Genomic DNA, 18711 nt, shown 5'->3' with positions numbered 1-18711 from the left:
TGCCCAGAAACTTGAACGTTCGGGAATTGAACGTTTTTCAGCAATCCACCACCATATTAATATTAGTCTAATATTTATACTTGTGCATTTAGCACAAGTTTTTTTTATTAATTTGACCAAACTAAAGGCTTCGCAATAAATTAGTTTCAGATGTAAATAAAGCAGAAAATATATAGGTAATTATTCAGACAACAACATAGAAACACGTTATTATATTTGCGAGAGATAAATTTTGATTAGTGTACATTTATAAATCAAGTTTTGTTTATTATGCACCACATACCCATCTCGTGGGCGGTGGTGGAAAGGGTTACATAGGTACGTAATGGGTTCAGGAACTAAATCTTTTGAAGATAGTTACACAATTGTTAATGTTATTTACACATGCACATATATGTACATATATATACATCCATGTACACAAATACATATACATGTCGATAATCTTTTTATAACACAAGTGATTCAACAAGAGGCTCGCAACAGTCACTATACAAGGCACTTTACATCTATGGTGAGTCACACAGTTACTGGTCTTGCTCCACACCCACCCAACTGGGCGACAGCTTTACATTCCTTACATTTATAAGAAAACATTTATAAAGAAAATGGAACTGACTGTGTGAGTCGACTTCATGCCATCACGAGCAGTTCCTGGCTGGCCTCAGCAAGGAGAGGACGCTCGTCTTGAAGCCAACATGAGGCACCTGCTCCCCATAGCTCTTCTGCTCCTCCTCTCTGCCTTTTATGGGGTCATCTCAAGCACTCAGAGTACCCAAGGAACATCTTGGTATAGTTTAAGGGTGCCTAACGCCACACTTAATGATCCCGGCCACGCTGTCCTGCAAAATGCTTCAGTAAGTTTGCTGCAGTGTGCAGAACTTGCCAGCCTGACTTTTCCAGATGGAATTTTCTGCTACATCAACAGGATATGCAGCCTCCATGATTTGCAGGTTGATAGGACCATTGACGGATGCTTGTATGTTAGTAACATCTGCTACATGCAACAACATCCAAGTGAGTCCAAGAACTGAGTGGCCAACGTTCCATTCTCTTTTCTACGTCAGTGTTTTGTGTGTCTGGAATGTTTGTGCATCTGGAGGGTTTACGTGTCTGATGTGTTTGTCTTAATTGTTTGTGCGTTCGAAGTTTTTGTCACTTGTACGTATGATTTTGATTTTGAAGACTGAATTGCATGTTTGTGAGTCAGAAATGTTTGTGTGTTTCAAGGGTTTGTTTGTGTCTTAAAACCAACAGATTTCCTAGAGCAACAAGAAGTGCTGGAACCACTAGGGGTGCTAAAGTTGCTAGAGGTGATAGAACCATCATAGTAGTAAATGTATATAATGCATCTGTTAAATATGAGCTGATGTATAAAAAGGTGTTAGGTATGAGCTAATGTATAAAATGCTGATGATAGGTTTTAGATGATGTATGTAATGCAGGTGTTAGGTATCAGGAGATGTATGTAATACAGGCGTTTATTAATACAACCGAATAAAATAGAGATATTTACAGCACATATATTCTTGTATCAATAGGTAAAATCAGATCGTGTGATATTAGTGTAAGATTAGATTAGGTTAAGTATATTCGTTTTACTCCGAAAAAGTATCAAATAAAAGTTCTGAGAAATAATGCTAATAGATGGGAACATATGAGGAACTATAATGCATGTCAATATATTTCATCTCTGTTTCTGTCTGTGTCTGTATCTATGTCTGTCTTTCTATTTCAATATATCTGTGTCTTTCTCTGTTTTTGTATCTGTCTCGGTATCTATTTCTGTCTGTTTTCCTGTCCCTGTCTCTCTCAGCACTCTCTTCGTCTCTCTGTTTCTGCCTGTCACTAAGTCTTTGTTAACCAAACCACACACTAGAAAGTGAAGGGACGACGACCTTTCGGTCCGTCTTGGACCATTCTCAAGTCGATTGTGCCTTCGTCGTCCCTTCACTTTCTAGTGTGTGTGGTTTGGTCAACATATTTCAGCCAAGCTATTGTGACTCCTCGTCTGCACAAAGTCTTTGTCTCTGTCTCGATCTGCGCCTCTCGGTAAGAATTGTTGTTTTAGATTCAGCTACTCAGAACGAAGTGTCTCTGTAGCACGGGCTATGGTGAGCCCGTAACAGTAAGAGTAACAAGGTTCGTCCGCATTAGCTCCGGACCTCCCATAATAACAGTAAGAGCTAGGACACAGTGTATATAGAGAGAGAGGTGAGGTGCCGAGTCTGCCCGTGGAGCATCGTGGATGTCTGAGTAGCGTCATCCAAAATTTTTCTTCGCTAGGGCCATACAATAACAAGTAGAATTTGTTGTATAATTTTGGGAATATCAGTGTGTATGTGTGTGTGTGTGTGTGTGTGTGTGTGTGTGTGTGTGTGTGTGTGTGTGTGTGTGTGTGTGTGTGTGTGTGTGTGTGTGTGTGTGTGTGTGTGTGTGTGTGTGTGTGTATGTGTGTGTGTAGTGTTTTATGATATAGGGAGACAAGATGAGTGCTTCTATGTAGTATCGGAAGGTTGAATCGATTGAAAGCGGGTAGTCACTGCTTGAATCTTCATTGAGTTTGCTGTGAGAGTTTGCAATGTTGCACATAAAGCAACTGTGCCAACATTGACCTGCCAACGTTAGGCACCTACCAAACATCAATCACATACAAAGAAAGGTGTTAGGTTAGTCTTAAGGAAATGGTTTTCAATCTTGGACATACAGGCAAACAAAAAGTTTATTTTATTGATATAGGCATTAAATATCCCCAGTTCTTGAAGCATTTGCTGCATTGGAGAAAATCTTTTATTTGTATTTATTTTCTTCCCCGTAGAGCCCTGTAATTCCTTCGCTGTGGTGTCCGGACTGGAGGATTTGGGTCGCTTACTTTTGCCACCCAACATTAAGATGGCGTTTGATGCCTCTCGATCGTTCTGTATGTGTCTAGGTGGAGACCTGCTTGTGGCGCCTACAGCGGATGCCTTCCTGCGTCTAGCAGCGTATTACACCCAAACCAGTACCTGTAAGAATATTACTGTATACCAATTTATAATAGTACATTTATAATAGGGGTGCAGGGACGGTACCCTCACGTGGGGTGCAGAGACTTTACCCTCACTTGAGGTGCAGGAGAAGAGAACTAAGTAACTTAACTAAGAGAAACCTTTAAGATTAATAATTAAAAAGCTAGACTTTATACACCAAACAACAAAAGCTAGACTTAAAATAAAAGTCATTACAAGGGCTTGGTTACTCACGCAGAGAAAGACAGCCAAAAGTTGCTTTTGGAGCTTTTGGACAGTAGCTCCAGTTGCTTTTGGAGCCAACGGGTTGTGTGTGTGTGAGCTTAAAATATAAATAAGTTGAATATTTCATGAATTATATTCCAGCGGAGGATTTTCAGTTACTGGAATAGCAACAAGGGCCTTATCCTCGTTATCTATTTCATTATTATTTTAATCACCTTGGTGTAGAATTCTATCTGTTAGGATGTACTAAGCATAAATGATCTCTTAAATAAAATCGTATAAATTTTGAATTTAAAATATTCTTCCTCTTAGTTTTTGTAGATTTATTTATTGTCTGCTATCAATAGGTTTAGCTGTTTGTATGAGTAATCTTCCATGTTCTGTTTGCTATGAGTAATCCTTTTGCTTTAAAAATAGTAAGTTAATACTACTCATGTTTTATTTGTTTGACAATTTTACGTTAAAACGGTGAATACGAGTGAGAGAGGTACCACATTACTGGGTTGTTAAAATAATCTTTGCATCAAGACTGTTGGGTTGTTAATAAGAGGAGCAGTCGTATCATTACTGGGTTGTCACAGTTCGACCTCCTGAAATAGATCCCAAACGTTGCCTCTCTGGTCTAGCTTTGAGTAAAGACGTGATGCCATTACTCTGATCGTCTGTCTAGTTGGCCTTAGATCCTCTTCGACCATCTTGCTGTCCTCTTCTGTCTCATCACGTCACTAGTTGTACATCGCTGCAAACATTGACAATCATTGTGTAAAAACATTTCAATCACTCTCTGTGAATTGAGTGCTCAATAACCCACTGCACAATATGTAGAAGAGATGTCCATGGACGACAGAAGGAAGCTGTAAACATGCTGGCTTCCACTGTAAAAATATGGCCACATCTGGGGAAGGAAATACACAAAAAAATATCGCTAGGTACTCCCTCTAGTATGCTATAAATAATTGAAATCCACAAAGCTTGTACGCTCCCAGTATCCCATTTTTTCAGACGAATTCCATGTAGTGTTTTATCAAGCCAAACAAATTTACTAATATAAATTATTCCTGTGACTAAACCATGTTCGTTGACAGGCATCTCTAGGTTTTTAATAGATATACTTTCATATTTTGTTCATTAATTCTTAATGCTCTTTATTGGGTTCAATTCTGACAGTGGCGAACGTGTGGGTTGGAGTGCAACAAAACATTTGGTTGAACGGACGAAATGCTGAAGTGAGGGAATATTTTCCTCCTAATCCCGACAACACTGGCAGAACCTGCTGCTGTATGGCAAACAACGGGACCGCTTACTTCCGTCTTGGTGATTCAAGTTGCACCACCTTGATGAACTTCCTCTGCCAGCTCAATTAGCCCCAGGGAGAGGTCATTATCCTCTTGCCTGTTGATGTACACCTCTGGTGCAGGTCTTCACCCTCATGCCTGTAGAAGTAAACCTCAGGAACAGTTCTTCATCCACCTGTCTGTAGAAGTAAACCTCAGGAACAGTTCATCCTCTTGCCTGTAGAGGTAAACCTCAGGAACAGTTATTCATCCTCCTGCCTGTAGAAGTACCTGGATGTGTTTTTTTTTGTTCATCCATAGTCCTACATATTACTAATGTAATTATGTTCTCAGTTCATCTACCAGTCGGTGAACATTACCTAAAAATATTGTCACGAAACTATACCTAGAAAACTAACAGTACTATTTCCAGGACTACGAAGTTGATATATCAGGTTAATGTGTTTTATCTGTGTACCTGCAGGAATGTTATCAGTTTAACTTGCATGGATTACATTCATAATTTATATCAACATTTTCAATGGGAATACAGTCAGCAATACTCTTAGGAACGTCAGAAATATTACATGAAGGAATAACACCAATCTATTCTGTAAAAAAGTCATTCTGCTTGAACAATAATGCACTTGGAATATTGGTTACTAATTTTGAACATCTTTAACAACAAATTACATATAAAGACTCGACAAATAATACTATTTTTGTATACTTCACTTTTTTTGTTTTGAGTGTCACAAGTCAGAGTTTGCTTTGAGGTTTGAGAGCTTGAAATACACTTTCATGCACAGTGATGTGTAATCACCGAGGAGATTCTGTAGTTCGTTTGTTCTATATTGTGTATTACAAGCTATTTCATGTCTTGAAGTGAGGGAATGTCTTGGTCGCCAACCTGTCTCCATAAGGGGTTATATATTTACACGAATTTGGGGATGATTGGGGCATCAAAACTGGTTTGTTCAATGCAACGGGCACATGTATCTAGTTGTCACATATTACACCGTGTGTATAATAGTTTATTCTTAAGGGAGGCCATTGTAGAGAAGCTAAATGGATCGTTTTTGCAATTTTTGATCTTTGTAGAATACAGGTAGACCAGAGACATCCTTCATGGGCTACAGTCTGCTTGTACACTAAACCATCAACTACATTAGCTCTGCTATTCACTGGATACGCAACTTTATCTTCACGTTTGTCTAACATCTGTTGCTCAAAATGTACACTTTTTTGAACACCTGTGTACACATGATTTAGGGATTACACAACCCTTAACATTTAAGAGGAGCGATCTCGTCGACAAACAAGACAGTTTGTAGGCGTCTTTGCCTCCAACATTTTTCAATTGTAATTTTTTCACGAATAGATCTTCACCTATTCTTAGTAATAAAATAATTTGTATTACTATTAGTGATACTTTTGTTTATATAATTGTCTTTACCACTATAAACACTACTGCTAATATCAATGTTTTATTTACATTTTAACCTTTCCGTTTAGCTGAATCAGGACTATACTAATTATCCAAGATCAAATCCAATGCCTTACTCTGGATCAAGATTATGGTCCAGGATCATTAATACAGAACAAAAATTAATGTCGTTATTTATGTTAAGACAATAACATTATCTTGGATGTTTGAGACATATATAACTTTTAAGACACTCAACCCACCAGGGGACTCGAGCCTCTTTTAGGATTCTGAAGTATGGTGTAGTGGATACAGTGCGTAACTGCCACCTTGATGGCCAGTGTTCGAGTCCTCTGGTGGGTTGAGTGTCTAAAAAGTTATATATATATATATATATATATATATATATATATATATATATATATATATATATATATATATATATATATATATATATATATGACAATGTCAGACCACGAAGGAAAAATGAAACAGGAAATTTCCTTTGGACCTTCTGAAGATGTATTTAATATACGAAAGTACTTAAGGAAATTTCCTGTTTCATTTTTCCTTCGTGGTCTGACATTGTCACATTCTTAATCACGTGTTTATTTTCGTGATATACACACACACACATATATATATATATATATATATATATATATATATATATATATATATATATATATATATATATATATATATATATATATATATATATATATATATATATATATATATATATATATATATGTATGTCGTACCTAGTAGCCAGAACGCACTTCTCAGCCTACTTTGCAAGGCCCAATTTGCCTAATAAGCCAAGTTTTCCTGAATTAATATATTTTCTCTAATTTTTTTCTTATGAAATGATAAAGCTACCCATTTCATTAAGGCGTCCTGTACATACCAGTTGTGATATATATATATATATATATATATATATATATATATATATATATATATATATATATATATATATATATATAAGGGGGGTACCACCTCTGGTGCAATTATAGGGACCCACAGCCTCAAAGAAGGGAGCACGGAGCATTCTGAGAAAAACTTGCCATTTAACTCCTATATATATTTATATACCACACAGTAAGAGGCAGATATAACTTCACCTAGTAATCTTAGGTAGAGCGCAGGAAGACCAACGTGTTCAAGATATCACGCATCTGTGTGTACTCTTTAAACAATTTACATATTGTATCAGATCTATCGCCCTCGAATTTGTTCATGTTTATTTTTATTATTTTTATTTTGTGATATCGTGACTCATTGGGTGTACAGTCTGTGGCCTCGCTCACCTCACAGACACACTGCCTCGCCTGCTTCACAGACACACTGCCTCGCCCGCCTCGCAGACACACTGCCTCGCCCGCCTCACAGACACACTGCCTCGCCCGCCTCACAGACACACTGCCTCGCCCGCCTCACAGACACACTGCCTCGCCCTCTTCACAGACACACTGCCTCGCCCGCTTCACAGACACACTGCCTCGCCCGCTTCACAGACACACTGCCTCGCCCGCTTCACAGACACACTGCCTCGCCCGCTTCACAGACACACTGCCTCGCCCGCTTCACAGACACACTGCCTCGCTCGCTTCACAGACACACTGCCTCGCCCGCTTCACAGACACACTGCCTCGCCCGCTTCACAGACACACTGCCTCTTAAGCCTCTCAGTCGTACATTCTCCCCCACCTCACAGTTACACCTCCAAAACCACTAACACGCATAGCATTTCCGACAGGTTCTAAAGTAAACATAGCATTTGCAATGAATTTAATAATAGAAGGTGAAGCAGTCAATCTTGAAAAAAATACATATAGTGGCAGGTATATAATACGGAATAAGAATTTACAAAATTACTACATCAATATAAAGTGTCGGTAACAGAAATCATATTGATGTAGTTATGTTTCTAGATAGCAAAATACTAGGTGAGTTTCTAGCACAAGGTGGGATGCTAAGATGCTGAAATTAAGTGCTCCATTAGGAAGGATGTTCCATACATTAGTTCCATTTATTTCCATGACGTGTTTGCATAGATTTAGTCTGACTGGGAGTATCAAAAATATGCTTATTTCTGGTGTAATGTTCATGGGTTCTATTACATTCATCTACGAAAATATTCAATATTAGATTAGAATTGTTTAATAAGGTATTTTAGGTGAAAATATCGTAAGATTATGTATCGAGGGTATGAAGGTACCACCTCTGGTTTAATTGTAGGGACCCAGAGCCTCGGAGAAGAAAATAAAGTGTATGGAGGGAGTGGATGTTTAGCATGCTTAGGGATTTGAACAGAGGGGTTGTGTGTTTCCTGAAGACAAAATTTGTTATAGTTCTGATAGCAGATTTTTCCTGAGTGATGATGATGAACTTCAGGTACTTTGCGGAGGTGTACATAATATCAGGATTATTTTAGAGTATTCCTTCAGTTTTAGATACTTTTTTGGTTGATTAATAGGTTTAATATTTCGTTTATATATTGCCTAGGGAATTATTCCTCAATTTTTACTAATGCAGAATACAGTAAACTAATGCAAAATTCATAGCAAATATCTCTATAGGTATTGATAGTTATTACTACACGCACATGAAGAACAAAGGAAAAGCAAAACAAGATCAAACCAAGAACGTCGCCCTTTTTTTTTTACAAATTGACCAATCTGTTAAAAATTCAACGTTTTAGCACAAATTAAAGTGTTCTGGACGACATCCTAACAATTTATCCAAAATTTGCTTGTCTATTTTAAAGAATGAAGAACAATTTTTATTTATATTACTTCTAAGCTGCATCACTTATGAACCCATCCCTGCCCTTGTGTGGCAGTGCACATCCCTGCCCTTGTGTGGCAGTGCACATCCCTGCCCTTGTGTGGCAGTGCACATCCCTGCCCTTGTGTGGCAGTGCACATCCCTGCCCTTGTGTGGCAGTGCACATCCCTGCCCTTGTGTGGCAGTGCACATCCCTGCCCTTGTGTGGCAGTGCACATCCCTGCCCTTGTGTGGCAGTGCACAATAGAAAGTTGTTTTCACATATCTATACATTAAAACATTGATTGTAACCATGATATATATATGTGCTTCAGCCTACAGTTTAGACCTATTGTATTAGATCCTCTATCCTGCGTGACAGTGAATACCAGCATTATCCTCACTTTAATAAGACTTAATCGAAATCCTCAGATTAGGCAAAATTGTAATTAATTTTGTCAATAAAGATGTTAATAATAATAATAATAACCCTAATGTTGACGTTTTCTATGCATTGGCCTCAGTAGGTTAGGAAGGTTGCTTGGGGTTTACCTGGCCAGGCAAAACAGTTGCATTTCTTACGAAGTAACAACTCTAGAGAGCTGGGCATGGTGGCAGAGGTCAGCAGCCTCATATAACGGGTGTTGAAGAGGGCGGAGGGAAAAGGCCCGAAGGACTGTTTCTCTGCGCATGCGCCAAACCGGTGTTTCGGCCATTGTCCCCGTGAGCCCAAAAGGTCACTCTGGGCGATGCTGTCGGCGGGGTTAGTCATTGTGTTGTGGGCTCTGTGTGTGTGTTGCGCAGAAGCCCTCTTTCGCTCACAAACAAGTAAGTTGTTTGCATTTTGTTATTCACAGCTAGTTGGCTGTTTTGTAACGATGCAGTGTTCACGCCGGAGTAAATATCGCTATCGAAACTGTCGATATCTATCACAGTAACAAGGTTATCGCGAATAACCGAATTCAATTACGGGCTCATCATAACCCGTGCTACATGGACATTTCGTTCTGAGTAGCTAAATCTAAAACAACAACAACAACATGTCGATATCGCTAGTGTTGAAGGTGATAGTTGAAAAAAAATGAAAATAACTTTTGGATTTTTTTTTTTCAACAACAGTAAGTTAAGGATCCTCTGGTAGGTTAGGTGGGCAGGAAATTCTCATAAAGCTTCAAAACGTTATGAAAAACGATAATTGAAAGTTTCCTCTCCTAACCTTACCGAGTAAGCCGGACGACTCAAACAGAAAACGAGACAGTACGTCACTTTTGTGAGTCGATTTCATTTCAAATTACGTCCACTTTTGGCCATAGCGCGCATACCAGCGAAAAGCGACGTTATATTTAATAGGACGGGTTGGCGTGTGTGTGTTCAGCTGTTTAGACCAACCATGTGGCTGGTTTGTGACTACCTTGTAAAGCCATGGGCTCCCCACACTGCCAGGTCATTGCTAACCTTGTGTCGTTATGAATTTTATGACGTCATAGTGACGTCACACACCTCTTACGCCCCATATATGAAAATTCACACACCTCTTACGCCCCATATATGAAAATTCACACACCTCTTACGCCCCATATATGAAAATTCACACACCTCTTACGCCCCATATATGAAAATTCACACACCTCTTACGCCCCATATATGAAAATTCACACACCTCTTACGCCCCATATATGAAAATTCACACACCTCTTACGCCCCATATATGAAAATTCACACACCTCTTACGCCCTATATATGAAAATTCACACACCTCTTACGCCCCATATATGAAAATTCACACACCTCTTACGCCCCATATATGAAAATTCACACACCTCTAACGCCCCATATATGAAAACCTCTTTTTATCTCTTATTTCATAGACGTGCATCAACCAATTAGTTAGCAGACGTCTAGATATTACCACTGCTAGGCTTAGGCTCGGCTACAAGTACCTCTGGCAGTTTATAACATCTGTTGATATAGATTTGACAAATTGTAAACTCTGTCAGCAGAACTATTCGCATACTTTGCGTCATTATATAATGAAATGTGAAAAAAATAGCGGAATTCAGGGATAACACCATCAATGGAATCCAAGAAATGTGTAAGTACATCATTCATAATGATGGGCGGGCCGGACACTAGCTCTCCACATATATCAGTTGTCTAAATTAGAAACTGCATTTGTGGTCCGTCTTGAGTCCAATGTTAATGTGACGATGTGCATTGAATTTTGTAACTAGCTCATCAAGATTGTAACTTGTTTCCTTGAGGTGAGGTTACCTTGAGGTGATTTCGGGGCTTAGCGACCCCGCGAACCGGTCGACGACCAGGTCTCCTCGTTGCTGGTCTGGTCTACCAGGCTGTTGCACGCCGCTGCTCGCAGCCTGACCTATGAGTCACAGCCTGCTTAGCTAAATTAATTGTGGGGTTCAGTCCCTGAGCCCATTATGTGCATCTCTAACACTTTCCACTACCGCCTACAGGATGGAGTATGGGGTGCATAATAAATGAGCAAAATTTAACTAAACTGCAGGTATTCGACATGCAGTTAATAAGAGATTTTAAGTACTAACAATGCCTGGGCGTTTACATATATATATACTGAAAATAGGATTTCCAGGTGAAAATTTGATCATTTGCTTCGGTCAAGGGAATTGTACTACATTTTGTTCAATGTATATACACTGAGAGATTAATTAATATTACACATTGTTTATGTCTAAAGTATACTTTGCTAGTTAGTCAGTAGGCTATAGTTGCGGCCTGACACTTACACTTACACTAAACTTACACCTTAAATGTAGCGTTTATGCCTATACAATATTACTTAGAAGTTTTATTCCTAAGTCCATTTATTCATTTTATAAATATTTATAAACATCATTTTTTGCTTAATTTTCTATGTAAACTTTGAACACTTTTATTACTGCGCAAAAAATATTTTTTTTAAATAATCTCAGGACAAATCTTTATTATATACTAATGTGATAGCTGAGTGTCATAGAAATAATTTCAGTTGACACTTGTGTTTGAAAATTCATTTTGAAAATGTTGAAAAATCTTTGAATAATACAGTTTTTATGTTTTTTCTTCCTTTTTATTTATGCTGCGATGCTGAAACTTGGACCAGTTGGATCCCTTCTTATATATATATATATATATATATATATATATATATATATATATATATATATATATATATATATATATATATATATATATATATATATATATATATATATATATATATGTATATTTATATATATATATATGTCGTACCTAGTAGCCAGAACGCACTTCTCGGCCTAGTATGCAAGGCCCGATTTGCCTAATATGCCAAGTTTTCCTGAAATAATATATTTTCTCTAATTTTTTTCTTATGAAATGATAAAGCTACCCATTTCATTATGTATGAGGTCAATTTTCTTTTATTGGAGTTAAAATTAACGTAGATATATGACCAAATCTAACCAACCCTACCTAACCTAACCTAACCAATCTTTATATGTTAGGTTTGGTTAGGTAGCCGAAAAAGTTAGGTTAGGTTAGGTTAGGTAGGTTAGGTAGTCGAAAAGCAATTAATTCATGAAAACTTGGCTTATTAGGCAAATCGGGCCTTGCATAGTAGGCTGAGAAGTGCGTTCTGGCTACTAGGTACGACATATATATATATATATATATATATATATATATATATATATATAATAGAAAATATGGAAGGGAGTACCACCTCTAGCTGGAAGAAGGGGGACCCATAGCCTCGGAGGAAACCACGCATAACGCATTAGAGGGAATGTTTAGATCCCCTCCAATACAGTTTCTGTGTGCTTTTCTCCTACCACCCCCTTCCTTTTTTATTTTTTGATATATATATATATATATATATATATATATATATATATATATATATATATATATATATATTTATATATATATATATATATATATATATATATATATATATATATATATATATATATATATATATATATCAAGAAAATAAAGTTTGATTTAATTTGAACAACTTTAATATTCTAAATTATGCCCCCCTTAAGCCCTCTTGAGAATGGTAGGCCTCAACCCCAAAACTTTGGTCGACAGGTGGCAGCATCCATGTATCCAGGAGCAATGTGGAGAGTGTGGCTAGCGCCTTCCTGGAGAGTCTGGACACTCTGGCGTCAGAGAAGTGCAGCAAGGTGATGCTCTCTCAGTGGCAGCATCATCTCAGCCTCCCGGATGCTGTGAGTTCCACCCAGGATGTTTATCTTAAGTTTCCTTTCGTATATTTTCTTCACCGTTGCGGGTGAAAGCGGGACAGACGCTAATAATTTTGGGTTATATTTTATTTAAATGCATCAACGCATTATTGCGGAATTAGTAATGAGTTCATTTTTGTGTGTTCTTAACATTTCCGTAATAATCATATTTTGTTTTGGGGGTAATTTGACTTATATCTTATAACTTCCACTGTTTTTTTCCTGTCCTCACTTCATCTACTCTTGAACAGTCAGTCTTGTAATGTTCTGTAGGTCTAGTGCAAGTTAAGCCACTTTGTAATGTTCTGTAGGTCTAGGAGCAAGCTTAGCCAGTCTTGAAATATTCACGTATAAAATTTGTGAATCTGACGTTTGTCCCATTCTCCATCTTGGTCCGTTTGTGGGTTTCCATCTTGGTCCCTTTGTGGGTTTCCATCTTGGTCCCTTTGTGGGTTTCCATCTTGGTCCCTTTGTGGGTTTCCATCTTGGTCCCTTTGTGGGTTTCCATCTTGGTCCCTTTGTGGGTTTCCATCTTGGTCCCTTTGTGGGTTTCCATCTTGGTCCCTTTGTGGGATTCCATCTTGGTCCCTTTGTGGGTTCAGTTGAAAATCTTCCTCAAATAACAACCAAATATTACTTGAATCCCAAATATCGTTACTTTAAAGATGTTTCCACAAGAGTATATTAGCGCTATCAGTTATCGAATTCATCTCTTAAGTAATGCATTAAATTTAGAATAAATTTGAATTATTTGACTTTCATAAACTTTCGATTTATTTAAGAGGCTTCGTAGTTGTTTATGTAATATATTGTAAAGGAAAGAAGTGTTTAGTGCAGCGGCTTCATCCGAGTCCTCTCCTGTAGGAGGAGGAGGCCACGCTGCCCCACGACCAGTGGCAGAAGGAGATGTGGCAGGCAGCCCAGGTGTTTAAGGAGCACTTAGGTGAGCTGCCAGGGCACCTCACAAGACAGTTCCAGTTGCTCTCCATCCTGGGCACAGCCGCCTTGCCCGACGACGAACTGGCGAAGGTTTGCTCTTGTTTCTTAATGCTTTATTGAATTAAATTTAATAAAGAGCTTCAATACGATTAAAACTTAATATATTTGTTATAATAATGTGTTGACTAAACCCCACACTAGAAAGTGAAGGGACGACGACATTTCGGTCCGTCCTGGACCATTCTCAAGTCGACAATCGACTTGAGAATGGTCCAGGACGGACCGAAACGTCGTCGTCCCTTCACCTTCTAGTGTGTGGTCTGGTCAACATACTTTAGCCACGTTATTGTGACTCATCGCCTGCACGTGTATCAGATATCTTTTAGATCACAGAATTTTAAACAATAGAAGAGAGCATTTATGGGCTGAGACACATAAAAGGCCTCAAGATATGACAATGTCGTCATGGTTGGATATTTTAATTTTCACTGAATAAGCTGTCTGGAGCAAACAGCAAATGCTGAGTCAAAATATTTCTTGGTGGTCAAACACAGCGGCTTCCTTAACGAATTATGAATTTAATTCTTATCTTTTTCTCTAGTGTTTTAATTATACAATTTTCTTGTGTATCTTGACAAAACACAAATCATGCATTTCATTGCTTTTAGGCATGTCGTGGTTAAGTGGTCTAAGGCGTGAGCTTCGGAATACCCTAGTATGCAGGTTCGAATGCTCTTCATTGCGCCTACTAATTTTATCATTGATACATCACTTTAATACAATTTCTTTGCACATGAATCATTCAGCTAATGTTTTCTATAATAATGTTTACGAATAACATTAAAAACACATAAATTAAGCCATGACTATTCCAAGCAGATACGCGCCATCAAGTCAAAGATGCTGGACATCTATAACACCGCCAAGACCTGTGACTTCAAGAACTCGACCAGGTGTGACCTCAGCCTCAAACCAGGTGTGATTTCACTCAAATTTTTGTGTGATTTCCAACACTCGGAACCTTTATATCATTCGCGATCATTCTCCCTCAGGTATAGTGAATCTCGCTAAAACAGTTAACATAAGCCATTACCATTGTCAGCACATAACTGGTAAGTGACATCAACCACCAACATCATTGTAACCATAGAGTTGACAGCTGACATCAACCAATATTGTTGTGATAGGGTGACAGCTGACACCAACCTCTCTCTCGTTCTGACCACAGAGCTGACTCAGATCATGCAGGAGAGCCGGGACTACGAGGTGCTGACACAGGCCTGGCAAGCTTGGCGGGACAGCTCTGGCAGGAAGATGAACGGTCTCTACAGAGAGTACACCCAGCTGGCCAACGAGGCCGCCAAGCTCAATGGTAAGTCAGACAGTGTTTCCCCTACGAGAGAACCTTGATTATTAGTTATTAGCCAAATGTCAACAACATTTTTGGTATGCCCAAGTTTGCCTTTTGTAAGGAAGGTAGAATTCTCGAGCTAGTCACTAGAAAATTCAATATTAATCGTAGAAAACTAATATAATTTGGATGAAACCAAAAATGTGTGATATAATGCCAATAATAAAGGAACTAAGTTAATGATAAATATTTGTATTCATCTGAAATTTACAACATGCTCAAAGTTTTCCAGCTATGTGTTTGACTTTAACAGGATTCAACAACATGGCGGAGATGTGGCTGATTGAATACAACGAGACAGGAACCTTTATGGACAATGTAGCAGACAGTTACAAGCAGCTGATGCCTCTCTACAAGCAGCTGCACGCCTACGTCAGGAGGAAACTACGAGAGGTAAGTTGTTTGGAGAGTAACTTGTGAGAGGACGATGATGTCGTCGACAGCCACATTGCTTTGATCGTATATACTATCATCATATTTACGCATACCTTCATCGGGGCCTCAGCTCTGCCTTCCCTCAGTTTCGTAGCAATACAATGCTTTTGCTGGCATTAGATCCATGCTCTCTCTCTCTCTCTCTCTTTCTCTAGAGAGAGAAAGAGATAATTTCTAGACAATTTCCAACAATAGACTGGAGTAACCGAATCACTAATCAATTTACTCTAGACTTTTGTCTCGTAAGTCGGTACAAAAATATTATTTGATCCATGTAAACAAGTGAAGGTAACAGAAAGTTGCTCTTACAGGTGTATGGGGCCGAGCGGGTGACGGCCCGGGGGCCCATCCCGGCCCACCTGCTGGGGGACATGTGGGCTCAGAGGTGGGACCACATCTACCACTTGGTGGCCCCTTACCCGGCCAGGAAGTCACTGGACGTCACGGAACAGATGCGGAAGCTGGTATGTTCCTTCATCTGTGCTTTCACCTGTGCTTGAGGTCGATCTCGAACCCATTGTTGATTTGACGACTTATATTGAATTTTGTAACTAGCTCATCAAGATTGTAACTTGCTTAGCTAAATGAATTGTGGGGTTCAGTCCCTGAGCCCATTATGTGCCTCTGTAACCCTTTCCACTACCGCCCACAAGATGGGTATGGGGTGCATAATAAATGAACTAAACTAAAAACTTCCACTGGAAGAAATTCCTGTCAATAGAACGTCTTCCCGATCGACCAATCAAAGAAATGATTTAAAACGATTAAAGATGTCTTTTTTTGCGGTTAGAAAATTATATAGCTGAGAATGTTGTGGGTAAAGTGATGGCTGAAGGTAGCTTTCTCCATAACTATCTCCCTGAATCTTGCAGGGGTACACACCGAAGATGATGCTGGAGGTGGCGGACGACTTCTTCGCTTCAATGAACCTGACACGGCTGCCTGAAGCGTTTTGGCAACATTCTATCCTTGAGAAACCCGCCAATTCCCTGTGTCACTCTTCTTCTTGGGACTTTTGTAACGGCAAGGACTACAGGTGAGAAATTTGTTAAATATTAATTAGAATACTCTTTTTGAACAAATCCACAAGGGCCGTGATGAGGGTTCGAACCTGCGTCCGAGCGGATCCCAGACGCTGCCTTAATCCAAATGAACGTGGATTTGTTCATTTGATGCATCACGCTATTCTGATTTCTGCGTGTAATACTCTTTTTTGCATTTCTAAAAGTATAAATTGCGATAATGACCAGTTCATAATTAATTCTGGATTACAAATACACAATTTTGGATTAAATTTAGTCACTGGTTGGATAAAAAAATAACCTCGGTAGACAAAGATATTCATTATACTAAAGTAATTCATTGTAAATAAGTATCACAATACAACAGAGATGAGTTTAACTTTTGGACAGTCATAAATGCAGGCATTTTTATTTCCACTTCAAGAATCACAATGTGCACGGAGGTTTCAATGTCAAACTTGATTTCCATCCACCACGCCATGGGCCGCACACAGTACCAGATGCAGTACAAGAACCTGCCTTTGGTATTCCGGGGGAGCGCCAATCCTGGTAAGCTGGATATGTTATAGATATCGATAAGCATCTTTCAAATTGTAAGCTAAATGTTATTCAGTTTATGCAATAAATATGAATTTGATAATGACTGATGTACATTTGTTGACGAGACCACACACTAGAAGATGAAGGGACGACGACGTTTCGGACCAGTCTCAAGTCGACAATCGACTTGAGAATGGTCCAGGACGGACCGAAACGTCGTCGTCCCTTCACCTTCTAGTGTGTGGTCTGGTCAACATATTTTAGCCAAGTTATTGGGAATCATCGCCTGCACTGGTTTACACTTGTTTAGTTCAACTACTTACTGAAAAGTTTTGAACATGTTGTTACAAAATAGTTTCTGAATCTAAATTTAACAACCTAATAATTAATTTGTAAATTGCTGATAAATGTAGCTTCTTAATCTAAATATTGAGTATTCAGTATATAATTGTTATTATATTGCGCTGTTATTATGAATTTCTCTTTGGTAAAGAATTTAATGTTAATGTAAAATGAATCACAGCCTGGTTGATCAGATATTCTTTGGAGGTGGTTATCGAGTTCTCTTTTGAACACCGTGAGGAAATCGGCCATTTATGTCCCTTACGTGTAGCGGGAGTGTTGAAAAGTCTTGGACCTTTGCAGTTGACAAGAGTTCTCTCTCGCCGTACCTGTTGTACCTCTGTTTTTCAAAAGAGCTATTTTGCACATCCTGTCGTGCCTTTTGGTCATATGTTATATTATTTCCGTATGCAGATTTGGAACCAGTCCCTCTAATATATTCCAAGTGTAAAATAATATGAAAAATAGACAGATTTTTTTCTAAAATGTTTAATTTTTATCAAATCATATACTTAAATAACTGGTAATTTTCTTAAACCAATAAAGCCTGAATAGTTAGTCACATTGCGGACCAGCGGTGCGGACCACTGCGGCTTTCAGGCTACAGCTCCGTCTCTGATCTAATAAACTGAAGGATCTGTTATTCGCGGTAAAGAGTTCTAAATTAATATGAGATGTTTTCTATCAGATTCAGATATAATGAAAACATACACCCAGACACAACAATGTTTTCAAACAACATTGCTCTATTTCATAGGGTTTGGGGAAGCGGTTAGCCACGTCCTTAGTATGAGTCTCTCAACCCAGACACATCTGAAGAAAATTGGTCTTCTGAGCCACCTCAAGGAAGACCGAGAAGCCGAGATTAATTTTCTCCTGAAGATTGCCCTGAATAAGATCGCGTTCCTGCCTTTTGCCTTCCTGGCTGACATGTGGCGGTGGGATGTCTTCAACGGGGACATCCCCCACACACACTGGAACTGTGCCTGGTGGCAGCTGAGGTGCGGGTGTCATCAAGCAATTGTTCCTGGTCTTGTAATCCTCTTTATTTTATTGATTTTTACTGGTCT

General features: G+C 38.7%; 2 protein-coding genes across 2 annotated transcripts in view; both read left to right on the top strand.

Annotated features, from left to right (window-relative positions):
* The first annotated feature begins 669 nt into the window (after positions 1–669).
* LOC138359899 (uncharacterized) lies at positions 670–5889 on the top strand. The gene is made up of 3 exons (XM_069319722.1): positions 670–1017; positions 2819–3007; positions 4401–5889. Exons 1-3 carry the CDS (start codon positions 699–701, stop codon positions 4595–4597), a joined length of 705 nt encoding a protein of 234 aa, XP_069175823.1. The 5' UTR covers positions 670–698; the 3' UTR covers positions 4598–5889.
* Positions 5890–13822: 7933 nt separating this feature from the next.
* Positions 13823–18711, top strand: part of LOC138360068 (angiotensin-converting enzyme-like) — a 6570-nt gene continuing 1681 nt past the window's right edge. The window contains exons 1-8 of the mRNA XM_069320004.1: positions 13823–13981; positions 14771–14867; positions 15120–15263; positions 15556–15695; positions 16049–16201; positions 16610–16773; positions 17184–17308; positions 18399–18642. Of these exons, the coding sequence (XP_069176105.1) occupies positions 13859–13981; positions 14771–14867; positions 15120–15263; positions 15556–15695; positions 16049–16201; positions 16610–16773; positions 17184–17308; positions 18399–18642 (1190 nt within the window). The 5' untranslated portion in view covers positions 13823–13858. The remainder of the gene's footprint in view (positions 13982–14770; positions 14868–15119; positions 15264–15555; positions 15696–16048; positions 16202–16609; positions 16774–17183; positions 17309–18398; positions 18643–18711) is intronic.

The sequence above is a fragment of the Procambarus clarkii genome, chromosome 94 (genome assembly GCF_040958095.1).
Source record: "Procambarus clarkii isolate CNS0578487 chromosome 94, FALCON_Pclarkii_2.0, whole genome shotgun sequence".
NCBI classification, from domain to species: domain Eukaryota; kingdom Metazoa; phylum Arthropoda; class Malacostraca; order Decapoda; family Cambaridae; genus Procambarus; species Procambarus clarkii.
Note: the sequence above shows the minus strand (reverse complement) of the source record. Positions and strands in the feature narration are given on the sequence as shown.